At 35.0% G+C, this 20,074-nt stretch overlaps 1 protein-coding gene across 2 annotated transcripts in view; it reads right to left on the bottom strand.

The window, feature by feature from the left end:
- The window catches only part of LAMA2 (laminin subunit alpha 2), a 628,216-nt gene that overhangs the window by 190,678 nt on the left and 417,464 nt on the right, over positions 1 to 20,074 (bottom strand). For both annotated transcript variants that reach the window (XM_007450523.1, XM_007450524.1), the window contains exons 22-27: positions 17,426 to 17,562; positions 6,045 to 6,281; positions 4,278 to 4,421; positions 2,371 to 2,550; positions 2,074 to 2,262; positions 1,857 to 1,990 (exon numbers count right to left, since the gene is read on the bottom strand). In XM_007450523.1, coding sequence (XP_007450585.1) covers positions 1,857 to 1,990; positions 2,074 to 2,262; positions 2,371 to 2,550; positions 4,278 to 4,421; positions 6,045 to 6,281; positions 17,426 to 17,562 — 1,021 coding nt within the window. The remainder of the gene's footprint in view (positions 1 to 1,856; positions 1,991 to 2,073; positions 2,263 to 2,370; positions 2,551 to 4,277; positions 4,422 to 6,044; positions 6,282 to 17,425; positions 17,563 to 20,074) is intronic.

The following is a 20,074-nucleotide window of genomic DNA, read 5'->3' as shown; positions in this document are numbered from 1 at the left end:
AAAACAGAACAAAGAATCTCCTGTTTGGGATTGACATGTACACACTGCTATATTTAAAATAGATAACCAACAAGGACCTACTGTAAAAAACAGAACAAAGAATCTCCTGTTAGGAAAGAGAAATATGAAAAAAAAAATCAAAACAATATAGACTTAAAAGTAAATTTTGATCCTTGATTTGGTCCCTACTTTTGGTGCAATCAGAAGAGCAATATGGATCTTCTGCAACAAAGAAAGGATTTTCTGCTACATGTTTAACAGTGTAAACATTTGAAACATGGTATTTTTTAAGGTATTTTATTTTCTTTATTTTTTAATTTTATTTTTTAAACATCTTTATTGGAGTATAATTGCTTTACAATGGTGCTTTTCTGCTTTTCTGCTTTACAACAAAGTGAATCAGCTATGCATATACATATATCCCCATGTCTCCTCCCTCTTGTACCTCCTTCCCACCCTCCCTATCCCACCCCTCTATAGATGGTCATAAAGCACCGAGCCGATCTCCCTGTGCTATGCAGCTGCTTCCCACTACCTATCTATTTTACATAGTAGTATATATAAGTCCATGGTAGTATATGTTAAGTCCATGCTGGGACGAAGTGAAACATGGTGTTTTTATATTCATTGGTTTGTCAATGAGAGGGTTCATAATTTTGTTTGCTTTTGTTGTCCTGCACTGATCTACTATTTTGTTATATAAGATTATTTCTAAACATCTATTGATTTCATATTCTTATAGACACAACAGAGAAGCTAATATGCCAGAGAAGTTGAGACTATGTGTATGAACTCAACTCAACTTTCTGCCTCCATGGCATACATTTAGCTACATCAGTGCAGTTCCTCATTTTATCTCATTAGATAAGTTTTCCCTTATACTTGAGGCACATGACCTCAAGTATACTCATGATGTTGAAGAATCCTGGCTTCTTCATTATTTACTTTCTCTTTATTCTATCATTTTAAAATTTATATCTTGCTACTAATTCCTCCCCTTCCCCAGCCCCATGGTATATAAACATGCTTACTTCTCTCTCCGATTAAACAATCCTCCCTTGACTTTTGACACGACCCCATTCCTCTCTTTTTATGATTTTGTTCATGGAGAACAATAGTCTACATTCATAATATTAGGTTCATTGTGTCCCATTCATTCCTCAAAACACTGAGACTATTTCTGCCCCAGGACTTCACTAAAACTGGTATTATGAATGTCACCAGTGTGATCCTAAGTGTCAGTTTCAAAAAGCCTCCTTTTAATTGTCCTCTTTGGGTCACACGACAAAAACCATACCTACTCCCTTATAGTATTCTCATCCTTTGGCTTTCATGACATTCATTCTTGTTCTTGTTCCGTGTACTTTCCTATTCAATGTGATTCCCAGTCTTTTCACATCATAAGGCACAGGGAAAATGGCAATATAGTAATGGCACACTGGGGTGAACAGATGAGAATGCATATGGTTGGGAGAGACAGGACCAACTTGGCCCTGCCTGGTTCCCCTGACAGTTGAAGGAGGATACCTTCTCAGCAACCTTGCAACCTATTTATAGCACAGCAGTGAATTCTCTCTACCCTGTAGGACATCTTCTCCTGAACTTCTGCCTGACATCTAAAATTCACCATGTCAAAGATCAATTCAATTTTTCCCCTTAATCTTGCTTCTGATTCTGTTTCCCTTTTGGGGGGAACGGCAATAATTTCCACCAGATGACCTGGATGCCATCCTTGACTAGTCTTCTATTATCACACTCCCAAACCAAACTTTTAAATCTTTCTTGTCTGATGTCTTACTGATCTCTCTTATAGACTCTAGAATAAGAAATTAACTTGGATATTCATTATAGTTTACCTGCTTTGTCTCATGATATTTCCATAGGTAGCCTTGATAAGAATATAATGGATATCATATAGTACATCCAAGAAGTCTTCACGGGTCACTGTTCTACTGATTCGAGGATCATCACCATAATATTTCCATTTTTTCTGTTAACAAGAAAAGAAACCACTTTGCCGAAACCGAGTGCAAATCCATTGGCATCCTGGCACCCAACAAGTAACCACCTCACCTCTGTCATTTCAATTTCATGTCTTGTCAACTGGCCAATTAGAGGAGCAGCCGTATGCCTGATGATAATTCTCACATGACTAGGAGTCCCACCTCGAATGATAACTTGTGGGTTATATGTAGAGAAACCTGTCTCTTCCCGAGCCTCAAAATAGATTGTGTACTTGAGTTTGCCCCCATAGGCCATCAACTGATAAAACAGAATGAGGAATGATGAGTTAGATAAATCTCCAAATAGCATTATTCTAAAAACATATTTTATTTTGTTCTCATGTGACTTCAAAGTTCTCGTCCTTACCTTCTTTCCTTCAAATTGTTCTGGAAGTTTCCAATAAAAAGGTTCCAAATGGAGATCCTGTCTCACCAGATCCATGTGTGCAACAATCTCTGGATGTTGAAAAATGATGCCTCTGGTAGTTGTGTGCTGCAGCGCCTCATCCACCAGGGGCAGAATGGTCTGCTCAGGCTTCAGAGTCACCTGCATGGGATCAAAACACAGCATGGGGCTGAGTGTAAGTCTTTGGAGGCCTCCTTTAAACTTAACCTCCAAAATTTACAAGCAGCTCATGCAACTCAATATCAGAAAAACAAACAACCCAATCCAAAAATGGGCAGAAGACCTAAAGAGACATTTCTCCAAAGAAGACACACAGCTTGCCAACAAACACATGAAAGAATGCTCAACATCACTAATCATTAGAGAAATGCAAATCAAAACTACAATGAGATATCATCTCACACCAGTCAGAATGGCCATCATCAAAAAATCTAGAAACAATAAATGCTGGAGAGGGTGTGGAGAAAAGGGAACACTCTTGCACTGCTGGTGGGAATGTAAATTGATACAGCCACTATGGAGAACAGTATGGAGGTTCCTTAAAAAACTAAAAATAGAATTACCGTACGACCCATCAATCCCACTACTGGGCATATACCCTGAGGAAACCATAATTCAAAAAGAGTCATATACCACAATGTTCATTGTGGCTCTATTTACAATAGGCAGGACATGGAAGCAACCTAGGTGTCCATCGACAGATGAATGGATAAAGAAGATGTGGCACATATATACAATGGAATATTACTCAGCCATAAAAAGAAATGAAATTGAGTTATTTGTAGTGATGTGGATGGACCTAGAGTCTGTCACACAGAGTGAAGTAAGTTAGAAAGAGAAAAACAAATACCATATGCTAACACATATATATGGAATCTAAAAAAAAAAAAGTGGTTCTGAAGAACCTAGGGGCAGGACAGGAATAAAGACGCAGATGTAGAGAATGGACTTGAGGACACAGGGAAGCTGGGACGAAGTGAGAGCATGGCATGGACTTATATATACTACCAAATGTAAAATAGACAGTGGGAAGCAGCCTCATAGCACAGGGAGATCAGCTTGGTGCTCTGTGACCACCTAGAGGGGTGGGATACGGAGGGTGGGAGGGAGATACAAAAGGGAGGAGATATGGGGATATATGTATATGTATAGCTGATTTACTTTGTTATAAAGCAGAAACTAACACACCATTGTAAAGCAATGTAAAGCTCTAATAAAGATGTTAAAAAAAAAGTGATAGACGGCATGTCTATCTGCAGCCCCATCCCCTTCTGATGAAGTGTTCCCATGAGAAACAGAACTTGTGTACAATCAACAGGTAGGAGAGGGGATAAACCCTTCTGACTTGCTTGCATAGTGAAATCCACAAGATCTGTGAAAACTGGTCTTTTACACTAGCAATAAGTAAAGTTTAAAAGTAGGAAGAGTTAAAGGAAAACTAAGGCAAAAATGAACTTTTTTCCACCCTAAAGAGCAATGATTCTCTAAGCCTGGTTGGACTAAATGTGCAAGTTCTGGTTTTCATTACTGCATGAACACACATCTATCTTCCCGCTCTGGTGCCCTTGCTCTTCAGAAGGCAGCTTCTTCCCATCCCCAAACATAACATTTCCCTCATAATGTTTTCCTTTTTCACTCGGCATCTATTTCCTTATACACAATAAATGAACTCTTTTAAAGGCAGGATAAAAACGATATTTACTCCAACTGTCTAATGGCACACGGCCCCTCTACCAGTTCTAAACGTGTGCAGGGGAAAAGGTTACTTAAATGTTTTGCCATTTCCTCCTACCCCTCAGTGCCTGGCTAAAATGTGCCAGCAGGAACTAACATTATACCATTACATGGCTCAGCAGTTCCTTACTCACCCACGTATGGATCAGCCCTTTTGCTTCAGAGCACTGAGTAGTAGCACCGAAGCAATAGCAGCTGCTGCAGCCAAGTGGGTTCTTGGCCTCAAGTCCGAATTTGCCAAGCCGGCACCTGTCACAGCGGACACCTTCCACATTCACCTGAAGAAAGATGAGAGATCCCCAGAGTCCATACGGTGACATGGTGAGAGAAAAAAACTCAAGAATGAATAACAGGAGCACATTTTAAAGACAATGAAACAAAAAATAAAAGAATGCTGAATATCAGACTCACGTCTCAAATAGCATATGTGGTTAATCTCTCTGTTAGCATGGCATGGGTCTAAAAAATGCTTTATTTATAAATACCCGCATTACTAAGGATACTGTATATTGTTTTTTAAATTTAGGCAGCACATTTCCCATTATTCCACTGTGAGGAATATGAAAGAGTCATGAGAATTTTGAAAGAAAAATAAAAACATTGAATCCTAGACAGTGGTGTGATGCAAAGCTGTAAAAAACAGGCAATATGTTAAAATATAGATTTATATAATTATTATTGAATACTGTATATACACACATATAGCATGTATTAGGTATAATGTATAATCATAATTATAATATGTAATAATACAGCATCATACTTTGTGCTTTGTCTAGGACTTTTAATGGCAGAACCTTCCATTTTCCTAAATTCTCAAGACTCTTAACAACCACTCCCTAGATTTCATCTTTCTGTTTCCTCTGACTCTCTTTGCATAGACTTTTTCTTGAAAAGATACTTCTGATACAGTCTTTACTGCATTTATCCTGGGATTGATTTTCCAGAAATATCTAAGGGAGAAAAAAATCCTTCTTAACCTTTTTTTTTTTTAATTTATTTTATTTTTATTTATTTTTGGTTGCATTGGGTCTTTGTTGCTGCACGTGGGCTTTCTCTAGTTGCAGCGAGTGGGGGCTACTCTTCGTTGCGGTGCGCGGGCTTCTCATTGTGGTGGCTTCTCTTGTTGCAGAGCATGGGCTCTAGGCTCATGGGCTTCAGTAGTTGTGGCTCATGGGCTCTAGAGCACAGGCTCAGTAGTTGTGGCTCGCGGGCTCTAGAGCACAGGCTCAGTAGTTGTGGCGCACAGGCTTAGTTGCTCCACGGCATGTGGGATCTTCCCGGACCAGGGCTCGAACCCATGTCCCCTGTGTTGGCAGGCAGATTCTTAACCACTGCACCACCAGGGAAGCCCTTCTTACCCTTTTAATTGGCTGTTTTCCTATGTCATTTAACAATATTAATGAGGACTGAAATTTGCATATAGTCACTGTTTGTAATGTCAATGCTTATACATGATGAAGTTTTACTGAACTTCCACAGCAGTAAATCTATTTTTCAGTGTACAGTGATTGCGGATTAATTTGAGGAGAAATTTTTTTTTAAATCAACCTTATCATTTAGCTGTGATTTTCTCTGATGATGCTTAAGAGAACTTTTTTTTCTCTCCCACATTATTCTTGTTGAAGCAAAGTGAATATGTAAAGACAAACTGAACTTTACTGTCGAAAATATATCATTTATATGAGCTAGAAAAATACGTTGGGTTTTGGTTGAAAATCAGTTCTTAAAAATCAGTGCTTATCTGTATGCTAGAAAAACACTGTGTCTGGCAATGAATTTTCATTTGTCTGTCTGTTTGGCCTAATGATGCAGGAATAAATAACTGAATGAAGTTAAAGCTGAGCAATGGAAATAGAACTGAGTAAGGTTTTTCCTTACTGAATTTCGGCAGCACTTACCTTACAAGTACACTGCCCTGTCTTATCAGTGCAGGAGCATTTTTTAGTCTCTAAATCACAGGTTGAGTCATCAGTCCCTGGCAGGAAGCAGTCACAGGGATTGCAGTGAGGGTAGTTCCAGTGGCCTCGATTGCACTCTGTACATTTTGCACCAGAGAATTTGGGACGACAGTTGCATTGCCCCGTGTTTATATTGCATTGGAATTCCAAGGATCCCACCGAGCTGCAGTTACAAGGCTATGGAGGAGATAAAAACAGCAATGATTAACATCATTTCATGGGCAATATCTTTAAATTTTAATTCTAATGTTTCTATGCTTCCATTAAGCACATATTAATCATGTGTCTGTTATATGCTTTGTACTGTTCTAGTTTAGTCGCTTGGGAAACATCAGTGAACATAATGTTAAAATTGCTTCCTGCATTTACTAAAATATATGAGTGTCCAGAAACCATAAAGCTACTGAATAAGAAAGAAACTGTGTTTTCTCTGTCTTTGTGGTGAGCAGGAGTTAGGTATAGGTTTTCTTCAAATACTTCTTACTTCAAAGACTGAACTTTAGACAAAGCCATTTTACCTTATCATTTCATTTTTATAGCATTTATTGTATAGAGACATACCTTACAATCTAATGTAGGGAGAGAAGTAAATACATAAATATAACACAGTGGAATAAGCATGATATAATAGGGAAAATGCAAAATGCTATGAGAACGTATAAAAAGCACCAAACCAGATGTGGGGAAGCCAGGGAGAATTTAGAGGAGAAGTGATATCTAGGATGTTGCGTTTTAGAGTTAGCTTTGCAGAAAAGTCCAATCTGAGGTGCTTTGCTGGTAACCTTTTTTCTTCTTCCTAGATATGCATAGGATTTTCTCTTTATATATGTAATTTGAAATTTTGCTAGAATTTTTTTTTTTTAATGCTCATTCCAAACCTTTTACTTTAAACACTAAAAAAAAAAGGTAGGGGCCTCCCTGGTGGCGCGGTGGTTGACAGTCTGCCTGCCGATGCAGGGGACGCGGGCTCGTGCCCCGGTCCGGGAGGATCCCACATGCTGCGGAGTGGCTGGGCCCGTGGGCCATGGCCACTGAGCCTGCGTGTCCGGAGCCTGTGCTCCGCAATGGGAGAGGCCACAACAGTGAGAGGCCCGCGTACCGCAAAAGAAAAAAAAAAAAAAAGTTTAAGCAATTAAAAAGTGATGAGACCATTAAAAAATTCCTATTGCTAGGGTGATGAGAGGCCCTTGGAAAATTTTAACCTATACAAACAAATAAGACTGGATTAAACACATTCCAGAGTATTGAAGCTATTAAGATTATTAGGTTGTGAAATATGCTGCCAAGGAAGTGCCAGATCCACCACCTCTTGAGACACTTAAAACTCAACTAACAAAACAGTACAAAATGTATTTCTGGGAAAAGGAAACTAGCACAGAAGGGGATCAAGCTACTAATTCAAGATATCTTTTTGTTTTCCTTCTGATATTCATGTTTAAGCAGCTACTTTTTTTTTTAAGAGGGAGGAGATATGGGGTTATATGTATACATATAGCTGATTCACTTTTTTATAAAGCATTGTAAAGCAATTATATTCCAAAAAAGACGTTAAAAATATTAAAAACATAAAAAATATAAAAAATAAAATAAAATGATGCCAAGTTTTGCTAGAATTTTTAAAAGCTTGAGTCTTTTTAAAAATAAATTTACTGGAACATGGTGAGTTCTTTCGGTTTGAGGATAAAATTGTTCTTTAATTCAGTGCTATTTCTTGAAATTTGTTTTTGATTTTTACTTCTGTCCTAATTTATCAATATTCTTCTTCAGGATCACTTATAATTCTTAAAGTACATCATTTTTGTCTGTCTGCCCAATCAATAATATACTGCTGTTTTCTGTAGTCGTTTCCCTATTTGCCTCTCAAATTTGTTCTCCATTTTGTCCTTTCCATTCTACACCATGAAAATTCTGTTGTATGTATATACCACCAATACTTATTTTAATTACACTGCTGCATTTTTAGCTTCTTTTCAATAACTTCTTTATCTCACCTCATCAGCAATCTTCAATTGCTGCTCATCCACATGTCTCTTCGTCTCCTATTGCTTAAGGCTCTCTGTTTCTGATTTACAGCTCACAGTTCCTTGAATTTTAATTAAAATTCAAGTGGATTTCTAAATGTTATTTAAGGTCTTGGAATACATCATTTTCACAGATCAGCTGTGCCAGTGATTACTCTGCTGTCTCTGAGCTCTAAACTCACTCCTCCTTGCCCTGCTTTGTGATACTGCAGTTAGACCCCGTGGGCACCTCTCCCTGGCCAGGTAGCAGAACATTAGGCTTATTCATTAGAAGGCCATAGTGATGGAAAGACATTTCTGTTCTGGGTTCTGGGTCTTCATTACTATTGCCATCATTATTATTTAATTATTTAGCATGGGGGCCCAGAGGCCCAGAAAGAATTCTAGCTATGCCATCAGGCCACTCTCTCCCCTAGGCTGCTTAGGTCTCCACACAAGCTCTGTCCACAACAGGCTGTTTCTAAGTAGCTCCAGCATACCCATATCCTCCAGCGATGATGGGTAGCATCTATAGACCAACACTTGCCCACAAACTCTGGCAAGTTTTGTGTATTATTATTATTGTTTGTGTTTTACCACCAGCAGGCTATTCATTCCCGTGGTAGCCACATTCTTTTCAACTATGTCTGAACCTAAGCCTTGTTGGGAGTGGGGGGCAGGGGGATGCCTTCCCCTAGCCCTTGGTTCCTTTATTGTCCACCAACCCTCACCCTGGAAGCAGTAGCTACTCTTTTGTACCTAATACTTCAGGACATTTTCTATCCCTCTTTTATCCTTTTACCGGTTAACAATTCTTTATATCCTACTTTCCCTGTTTAAACAACTAGTGTGGTTTCTGTCTCCCAAGTGAGTACCACCTGTCTCTGTGTCTGAGTTTGCCACCATACAGGCTTTGTACTTAGTCTATGACCTCTTTTTGGTGATTTTCTATTAATTATCCTTCTCAGATCTACAGCTCTGTGGCATACTCATATGCATAACAACTTGCCAAATTTCCAGATCCAAGTCTGGCTGGATCTCACTTTGCATTTCTCACACTTTCATTGCTCAGCTTAATTCTTATACCCACTACTACTAGCGCTATTCCTGCTTCTGCTCCTGCCAGCAGTTTACTTATGGGACAACACTTTCCAGGATGTGATGTACAATCACCAGCTTTCCATCTATTATCTCTTCCCTGTCAAAATGTTTGGTGAAATATTTTCCCAGATTCTGATATTAAAATATCACCTGGCCTTATTTTTGGTGTCTTTCTGGTTCAGTATTTTTCTGTCTTCGCTGCTATCCAGTAAAAAGGCCTGCAGTAGGGGATGCTCCTAAAAGGTATTTTAAACTCAAAGATCTAAAATATGATTATTTATTATACTACAAACATGGCCATAGTTTCCAAAGCATAGAACAAACAACTGCCATCCCCCCAAGTAACTCATCCTTACAGAACATCAGATGTAGAATGAGAATTCAAAATAAGGATGACTGACTTATTCCTTTAAATAATTTTTCCTTGACTCATTTAAACAAAACTGACCATAATAAGAAAGAGAAAATTATATGTTATGGAAACATGCAATAACTTTAAAAATTGTTTTATGAGATAGAGATACTTAACTAAAATAGATGTCTTAGACTTTATTAACAAAAATAACTGTCTTTAGACTTTAACTAAAATATGAAATGTCTGCTACAAATTTATTATTATAAAACAAAAGCATTGATACTTAAAGACTAGTCAACAGTACAGATAGACATTGAGACCTTTCCAAATCAGGGAGTTTATTCAGGAAGTTATAGTAGAGAATAAAAGAGACCATTAACCATATGTTTAGACAGTACTATAGCCAACATGAAATGTAAATCATAATTAGATGTAATGTTTGTTTAGCAATAGAAGATTTATGCACTATTCCCCTGCTAGTGAAAGATGGCAGGCTTTGTATTCTAGTTCAATAAAAGCTCAGATGATGCGTGTGCTCACACCTCAGCACAGAGAAATTATCCATGACACAAAGAAATGAAAGCTATAATCTCAAATCACTGTTCATTTAGATTATAATCATCCAAGATTTTTAAATAGTAGGATACATGCTTATAAATATTTGTGAAAGCTGTATGAATTTTTTTGTAATTATTCATAATTATGAAGTGCTAGCTATTCAGAAATTTAGATTTTTAACAGTGGTTCAAAGTAATCAAAATATTTCGATCGACTTCAGTCAACAAAATGTTTATTCAATGATCAGTAAATTTAATGGTATCAAACGCTTAAAAAAAACCTGGTCTACATTCTATCCTGATTTACATCCTGAACATTAAGCATCAGCTTCAATTTCAGGAGTTTCATTAGAGTTTGGCCACATCATAGGATTTTGTAGATAACACGGAACCCTCTTAAGTTTATGTACAACTTATTCATGAGTCAAGCGATGGGGCAGATGCTTGGATTTGAGGTTGAAAATGCAAAATGTCAGTCATAGAAACTTAAAACGTTGTTCATACTCATCAAAAATCTTTGGAACTCTTGAGAAATTTTGTTTTGTTTCCAAAGATGTAGCTCTGTGGACCTTCAAACTTAATAATGCTATTGGCAATAGAAAAATGAGCATCCTGTCCAGTTTTTAATTTAATCACATGTCTAACTGAAGTCATGTATCAGCACTTCCTTGAACAGTCACCAATACTCTTGTTTTCCTCTAGATCAGTGTATTCTAGACGAATGTATTCAGATATTTTATCATATATGTAAGAATGGTTACAGAGTCTACATGTGTGCTGACTCAGTAGAAAATAATAGTTTACATCTCTATAGGGTACTACCATGGGGTCAAACAGGCCAAACTTGGTCATTATGTTCCAGTATTTCTCAGTCCAATGTGATCAACTGGAATGGCTCTCACTAACATCAAAAATGCCCTTATTTATTGCTCTTAAATTTAATGGACACAGTTCAGCCCTAATCTTACTTGACCTTTGTGTTGCACTAGGCACTAAAATATGTTCCTTCTTTTTAAACAGTCTCTTAGTTTTTAGTTTATCTCCTCTCTTTTAATCTGTTAAATTATAAAACTAAAAACAAAACACATACAGAAATAAAAACCAAGAAATAACTGTTTTCAAACGTTGGATAACAGGAAGTGAAGGACTGTGATTTTTGAGAGAAGGAAAACAAATGAGTTAGAACATAAAGGCAGTCTAGTCTGCAACCCAAACAGGGGAAACCCAAATAAAGCCCAAAACTATAGCTGAATTGAGAAAGAGCATAGAGTTTGGAGAAGCTGAGGCAATTAGAATTTATAGAAGACAAGTAGAAGATGTGTCCCAAAAGAAGGAAGTTAGAGAGAAAATTCCAGAGATATGCAGAAGAGTTCCCTTGAGTCATTGGCTAAGTACTGATCTGTGCATGCATGGAATGAAATTCTACATGGTTGGAGAAAAAATAATTGGAAAGCCTGAGGCTGAAAAATTCCTAGGTTCCACAGAAAGCTTGGAATAATTCATATTCCCAATAGCCAGAGTGAACAGATAGTAATGCACTGGGTAGTGTTCTCAATGTATTTAGCCCCTTAGTAGTAGGGCTAAGTGATTCCTAGATTAAAGGCTGCTCTGGACCTTCCCTAATAAAATTGAAAAGAAAGCATCAAAAGGATTCAAGTGATCGGTGAGTAACTAACCTGATAGCCAGGATAAAGTTCAACTCTCTTGAAAGGAATACAACACAATCTAATGTGCAACAATGAAAAAATGTACAACATCTGGCATCCAAATAAAAATCACCAGTCACGCAAAGAAGCAAGAAAATATAGTTCATAACCAGGAAAAAAATCAACCAGTAAGCATGATCTTGAAATAAAACAAATGATGGAATTAGCAGAAAACTACCTTACAAAAACCAATATTTATAAATATTATAAATAAATATTCTCAAGGATAAATGAAAAATGTGAATATAAGGAGGAGAGAAACGAAAGCTATAAAAAGATACAAAAGGAAATTTAAAGATGAAAGGTACATATTTGAAATGAAAAAAGCCTAGCAACTGGATTAACAACAGATTAGATACTAGAGAAGAAAAAAAAATCAGTGAATTTGAACACCTAACAATAGATACTAACAAAAATGAAGAATACAGAAAAAAGAAGAATGAAAGAATAAACAGAATTTCAGTGAGCTGTGGGAAAATATCACGTGGTCCAACACATACATAATGAGTTCCAGAAGGAGATAATGGGGATGAAAAACAAACAAACAAAATTTTAAAGATATAATGGCTGGAAAATTTCCAACTTTGATGAAGTCTGCAATCCCACAGATTCAAGTCCAACTAACCCCCTGAGAAATGAATATAAGGTGACTACAAAAAGACAACATAATCAAATTGCTGAAAAACAGGATTTAGGATTGTATGCTCAGAAACAATAACTTTGAAAAATGAAGGAAAAATAGAGACTTCTTGGTAACAAAAAAGGAAAGAATCATTGTCAGCAGACCTGAAATACTAGAAATAATAATTAATAATAATAATAATAATAGAAATTTGGATGTACCCAAAGGAATAAAGAGCACTGGAATTGATATTTATATAGAAAAACAGAAAATAAGTTTTTTCTCCTTTTGAAAAAATAATTGATTATTTAAATCAAAATCATAAGATTATATTGTGGGATATATAATATATAGAAGTAAAATATATGACAACAATAGCATAAAGAAAGAAAATTAGAAGTTTACCCTTGCAAGTTTCTTATGTTAAATGTAAAGTGTTAAAACATTATTTTAAGGTACATTATGAAAAGTTAAAGATGTCTACCCCTAGACAAAGACAAAAATATAAAATAAATAAGTAGAGCTAAGAAGTCAAAGTGAATATAAAACGTAATTATAAAAAATTACTCAGTCCAAAGTGAGGTAGAAAAAGAAGAAAAATGAAGGTAAGAGCAGATAGGGCAAATATAAAGCAAATAGCAAAATGTAGACTTAACCCATTCAGACTGATAATTGCATTAAGTGGAAATGATTTAAATACTTGAATTAAGAGGCAGAAGCATTAAGATACACATTAAACTATTTTTAAAAAGAGATGGAATAAATGATAATGTTTAAAAATGTATACGACCACAGAAACACCAATCAGAAGAAAGACAGAATAGCTATATGAATATGAGAAAAAAGTACACTTCAGAACAAGGGACATTATCATGGATAAACAGGGATGCTTCATAATGATAAATGCATCAACTTTTCAAAAAGATAGATTCATCTTAAATGAGCATACACCTAATATCACTGCTACAAAATACATGAATCAAAACCTGAGAGAACTGAAAGAAGAAATAGATTACAGGTATAGCTCAACACCCTCAGGTATTGAGAAAATATGCAGACATAAAAATCATTAAAGATAATTGACTTTTATAGAAGATTTCATCCAACGATGTCAGAATATAACACACCTTGTTTTCAGGGACACATGTTAATCAAAATGGATATGATTCTGAGACAAAAAACAAATCTCTATACATTCAAAAGGACTACAAATTACGTTTTCAGACCAATACAGAACTAGATGACAATAACAGAAAGAGATCTTGAAAACTCCCAAATATTTGCAAGTTAAAGAACATACTTTTAAATAATCATTGGATTAAAAATAAAATAAGTAAGAATATTTTAAACAATGAAAATTGAGACACAACATATCAAAATGCATGGGATACAATTAAAGTAGTGCCTGGAAGGAAATTTATAATATGAATTGCTTATATTAGTAAAGAAGAAAGATCTCAAGTCAATAATCTAAGTTTTCACCTTAAGAAACATGAAACGCAAGGGCAAATTAACTTCAAAGTAAGAAAAAAAAAGGGGTGTTAAAATAAACCTTTGAAAACATTCCTCCATTCAGTTCATTTAATATGTTATCAAATTTATTGTTTTAAGTTGTTCAGATTATTCCCATATTATTCTTTTAATGTCTATAGGATCTATAGTTATGTCCCCTTCTTTATTCATCATTTTATTTGTTTCTTCTCTCTTTTTTTCTTGATCAATCTTCTTAGAGTATTGTCAACTTTATTAACCTTTCCAAAGAATCAGTTTTGGGCTTCACTGACGTTTTTCTAGAGTGTTTTTATTTTCTACTTCATTGATTATGTAAACTCTTCAGAAATTATGTGATGGGAATACTTCTCAATCTATTTCATGAGGCTAGCAGTACCCCAATACCAAAACTGGAAAACAACACTACGAAAAATATATACCAATATTCCTTATGAATGTAGATCCAAAAACCATTTACAAAATGCTAGCAAATATAATATAAAATAATTCTAAAAGAATAATCCCCCATGATCAAGCAGGGTTTATCTGAGGATTACAAAGTTGGATCAACATTTGAAAATCAATCAATATGATTCACCATATTAAGAGCTTAAAAAGAAAAATCATATGATCATCTCAATAGCTGCAGAAATTCATTTGACAAAATTGAACACACATTCCTGATAAAAGTTCTTAGCAACCTAGGAACATGAGAGACATCCTAAAACTGATAAAGAGCATCTGTAACTAAAATATAGCTAACATCATTCTTATTATGTTTTAATTATAAAAGACTGAATGCTTTCTACTTAACATAAGGAATGAGGCAAAGATGTTTGCTCCAACTTCTTCTAGTCAACAATTTACTGCAGTAGGTCAAGAAAATGAAATAAAACTTATATGGATTGGAGAGGAAGAAGTAAAACTCAATTTGCAGAGGACACTATTGTCTAGATAAAAAATCCTAATGAATCTACCAAAAAGCAAGTAAAACTAATAAGCTTAGGAAGATTGCAGTATAGAAGGTTAATGTATAAAAATAATTGTATTTTTCTATTCTAGTAACAAACAATTGGAAACTGAAATGGAACAAATAATAGCATTTGCATCAAAAATATGAAATACAACAGTAAATTTAATAATGCACGTGCAAGTCTTGCACACCAAAACCTATAAAACATTGTTGAGGAAAATGATAAAGACTTAACTAAATGGAAAGTTATGCCATGTTCATACACTGGAAGATCTGATGTTCTTAAAATGTCAATTTTTCCCAAATTGACCTGTAGATTTAACATAATCCCAATGAAATCTTAGCAGGCTTTTTAGAAAGAAATTGGCAAGCTGAGTTGTCAGTTTATATGGAAATGCAAAGGATTCAATGTAACCAAATGGTATGGGAAATGATGAACAAGGTTGGAGAGCTTATGCCACCTAATTTCATTCCTTGCTAGAAAGCTACAGTGATCAAGACACTGTGCTGTCAGCATAAGGATAGACATAAATCAATGAAACAGAACAGAGTCCAGAAATGTGTGAACGCATATATGGTCAGTTTATTTTGACAAAGGAATCAAAGTAATTCAATGGGGAAAATAAGATAGCCTTTTCAACAATTGGTGTTGGAAAAATTGGACATCCAGAATAAAAGTGAATTTTGACCTTTACTCCACACCGTATATATAAATTAATATTGAAAATTGAACATGGACCCAAATTTAAGATATAAAACTGTAAAACTTCTTGAAGAAAACACAGGAGAGATACTTTAGACCTTTAAGAAATATAAATTTACTTCCTAGATGGACCATAAAAAGCATGAACCATGAAAGAAAAAGATAATAAACTAATTTTTATAAAAATTAAAGATACTTAGAGGAATTGAAAAGCAAGTCATATACTAGGAGAAAACAGTTGCAGAACTAGATGTATTAAAGGGCTAGTATCCTGAATATATAAAGAACTCTTTCAACTTATTACTAAGTAAACAAACAACCCCAAATAAAAATAGGCAAAAGATTTAAATAGGCACCCAGAAGATATATAACTGACAAAAAACCAAAATTATTCCTAATATCATTGGAAAAAAAAAAGAAATGCAAATATATGAATACACACCCAATTGAATGCTTAAAATAAGAAAAAAGACTTAGAATCTTGAGTCCGGGCAGGGATGTGGAGTGTTCTTGTGAAGAGGAATGAAAATGTGTCTCCACACTTGCTTTTGACATTTATACACTAATGGTCACAGCAAAATTATTCATAATAGGACCAAACTGGAAATGACCCAAGTTATGGCATATAATACAATAAAAAATTATTAAACAATTAAAAAGAACTACTGATAAAATATAACAGATGGATGAATTACAAAAAGCATTATACTAAGTAGAGGAAGCAAACTAAAAATAATCTCCCAAAACAAACAAAAAAACCCTCCAAACAACAACATGGAATATGACTATATTTATGTGAGTTTGTAGAAATGGCAAAACTATAGTGATAGAATGAGAAGAGTAGTTTCCTGGTGCTGACTGGGGGCAGGGGGGAGGGGAAGTAGACTGCAATGGAGCACAAGGGTTGGTTATACAACTGTAATCATTGCTCAAAACTCATCACTTTAAATAGGTGAATTGTATTTTATTTAATTAAAGTCTCACAAAAAGCTGACAAAAAACCCTGAACTCATCACCTTTCCTTTTTGAACTTGCATCTCCTCCTATAATCCCTCTAGCAGTAAATGATACGATCACCTGTTGCAAAGCAAAACCTGGCAGGCATCCCTACGCCTTCTCTTTCTTACCCCCTAAATACATGAGTGCAGCAGGCCATATCAGTCTAGGAGTTCTATAACTTAGCTTGCCGCCTAAATGCTAGTGGATAATTTACTGGGGCCAAACCTCTGTCAACTCTCACCAACATTTCTGCAAAGGCCTTACAAGCAGCCTTCTACCCTGAAGCTGTATAGATTTCTCTAAATCTGAGTCTGGTCACACCACTTTCTATGGTCCACTCATGATAAAAAAATGCATAGTTTTGTAAGCTAAAGGTTGTTTATATGACTCTTCAGAATCCTCTCACCTACTTCCTGAAAACTGAAACCTAGGTATAAGTTGGGGGTAATTCTTATGGATTTTTGGCAAATTCTTTTAATTCATTCTTAATTTCCTTGTACTTTGCAGATATATTCATTGTGTGTAGGTATGAAGTTATAGATGTTTCCGGCTTTATTTTAGAATTTTTGGTTCTTTTTCCTCCTTTTTTTTTTTGTAAGTATCATGGATGAAGCTGCATAAATGTATATTTACTTTATCATCTTTCCCACAAGTAAAATGTAAGATACTGATCAATACCTGCAAGCATGCTATAGTGATAGTTCTGTATTGTTTTGTAATATAATATTGACTTTTGAAATGCCAGACTACTGAGGTCTACCAAAATAGAAATCCTTAAAAGACGTTATGAGGTGAAATAAAGCAATTCACTCACCTTACAACCAGTGGTAATGCTGTGGCCCCAGGTATTAGGTACACATTTAGAACATTTCTCTCCAACGGTATTGGGTGGGCAAATGCACTGACCAGTCTTTGGGTCACAATTATTACCCAGATGGGAACAGTCACAAGCTTCACAGGTGAAAGGATAAAAAAGAAAAAAATAATATGATATAAAGTGTTTGTGTTGTATTTTTTTGCGATTTGTGTCGTCTTATTTGGTTAAAGATCCTTGAAAATGACTCACCTCATTCATCTTTTATATTATAGTACAGTGTATTTCAGAGGCGTTGTTCAATAAATATATATTGAATTTCATTTAATAATTTTAAAGGGTAAAACATTTTTGCTTTTCGATTAAGGCTAAAAAGAACCAATGTATCAGATTCCCTATTAACTGTATTCCCTTATATCTAGATACTATCAAGGCTACAATTCTGTTTCTATATTTATTTTAAGTTCATAACTAATGTTTCTGTGCTGTATAGATTAATATTTCCTTCCTGTTGATGACTCCGATTTGCAATAAAAACAATAAGCTTAATAAGCTTCCTAAATTCAGTATATCGTACATTTAATTAAAATGACATCAGGATATTTCAGTTTTGCACATATTTTTTAAATAGTTGAACTACAGAAATATATTTACATATAAAAATATTTTTTGAGTTTCATTTACCACCTGCATTATTTCTTTTTAATGGATTTTTCATTTTCCTAGCTATGACACTATATATGAAGAGTGCAAACATCCCTATCTATTTCACTTTCTCAAAGAATGCAAAAATAAGATCTGACGGAAAAAAAAAAAGATTTGAGAAGATCTTCAAAGCCATTCAAGACAAGGAGTGCATGGCACTTATTAGCTGTAGTTGACTCAGTTGCTGAGTATACTTTAGAGCAGCATTTCAAATCAAAAAAGTGAAAGAGAAAAATACCACCAAATACTCAGATTCAAATACAAGACTAATGTTATGAGAAATCTTTAATTAGTTATATGATGATTAAATCTTTTAAAAAATACATTTAGTTTATTTGATTAAGTTCGCTTTTCAAGGGATCACAATTATCATTGCTCACAGCATTCTATCCCACTGTGAAAAATGTTTAGCACGATGCTTCACATAAATGTTAGCTGTTGTTTTTATTATTGTTGTTGTTGCTAATTTTAAGCCAAAGGATTTATTTTATATATACCCTTTATTAAGAAGAAAAATATTTCACATTATGTTTAAACTTATGTGCTAAAGAATGTCTTGGGACAGTTACAATCTACTTGCAAGTAGAAATTCTCTAAGTAGTTCTTCAATGGAAGCACAACACTGAATAGGAAGACTTGAGTAATTAGCTAGTTTTCCCTACCAAAATAGAATGTTTATCACAATTGATAATACTAATAAACCAAAATGATAATGATGATGATGATGATGAACACTTACACAGCACTTTTAGTGCCAGGCATTACTCTGAATCTTTTATAGCCATTAACTCACCTAATTCTTACAAAACCGCAGTGAGGTAGATACTATTATTTTCCTGACGTAATAGATGAATTTTGCAGAGGGACAGTGAGGCCAGGTCACTCAGTCAAGGTCATATAACTAGTTGCTGGTGGAGTCACTAAACAAATCCAAGCTCTTTGGTGAGAGTCTTGCTCTCAACCATAATGCTACCCTGCCTGTCCTGTGCTATATTTTTTTCTGTTCTGCTTCTCCGGGTTCGAATGCTACTAAGTTTGCATTTCTAAAATGTTATCACTGCTTCATAATTTAAAATAATTTTTTTGGTATTTATAATTTCTGGTAGTGGATATATATGAATGTGTAGTACTTTTTCATCAATTCAGATTCAGTGAAAATGCCAGTGAGAGTTGTGTGTATAAAGAACAGAGTATATTTTAAAATGCAGCTCTATAAATTTTTTAGTATATACAGATATTGGCTTAGAAATCATACATAGATTCTTAGAGGATCTGTAATTATAATATTCAGAATAACTTATAATGGCTGAATTTATGATAAAACCTGTATACATCAGAAGTGGTTGAGAATATCTGAAAGGTATTGGCTTTTAAAAGAATTTTAAATATTAATTCCTGCCACTTCTCACATAAATCTGTTACAGTAGTCAATAACAGTATCTTAAAATCTTGCCATGTATTTATCATGGTGCTGTGAGTGTAAGAGTACCATCAATGTTGCATCACTGAGTTTAGTAAACAAGGGTAATATTCAACCTAGTGACTGTTGGAATAGGGGTCAATTCCAACTTAGTGGCATAAAATTAAGGCAAATGTTCAATCTTTACTTTCATCTGTAGTGTGCTAATTCCTATTTTCTTCATTCAGGATCTGTAGGAAGGCTGTGGCTGGACATAGGAGAACACTGCTTGAGGGAGCCATGGTTAGAAAACCTGGCTTGCAATTTCTCAGGAACTGACAAATATCTAGAGCCAATCTATTTCTCTCTCAGAACATCACAGTTTTCAAGGCATCTGGAAGTAGATGAAAACATTTTTTTTTTTTTGTACCAGAGAACGATATTAACTTCCCTGATCCCTGTACCAATTTTGCAATAGGAAGAGGAAAAGTTGAACTGTATTAGCCTGAGAGTAATGTTTAAACTAAGGTAACATTGGCACCAGA

The sequence above is a fragment of the Lipotes vexillifer genome, unplaced genomic scaffold (genome assembly GCF_000442215.2).
Source record: "Lipotes vexillifer unplaced genomic scaffold, Lipotes_vexillifer_v1.1 scaffold537, whole genome shotgun sequence".
Taxonomy (NCBI): domain Eukaryota; kingdom Metazoa; phylum Chordata; class Mammalia; order Artiodactyla; family Lipotidae; genus Lipotes; species Lipotes vexillifer.
Note: the sequence above shows the minus strand (reverse complement) of the source record. Positions and strands in the feature narration are given on the sequence as shown.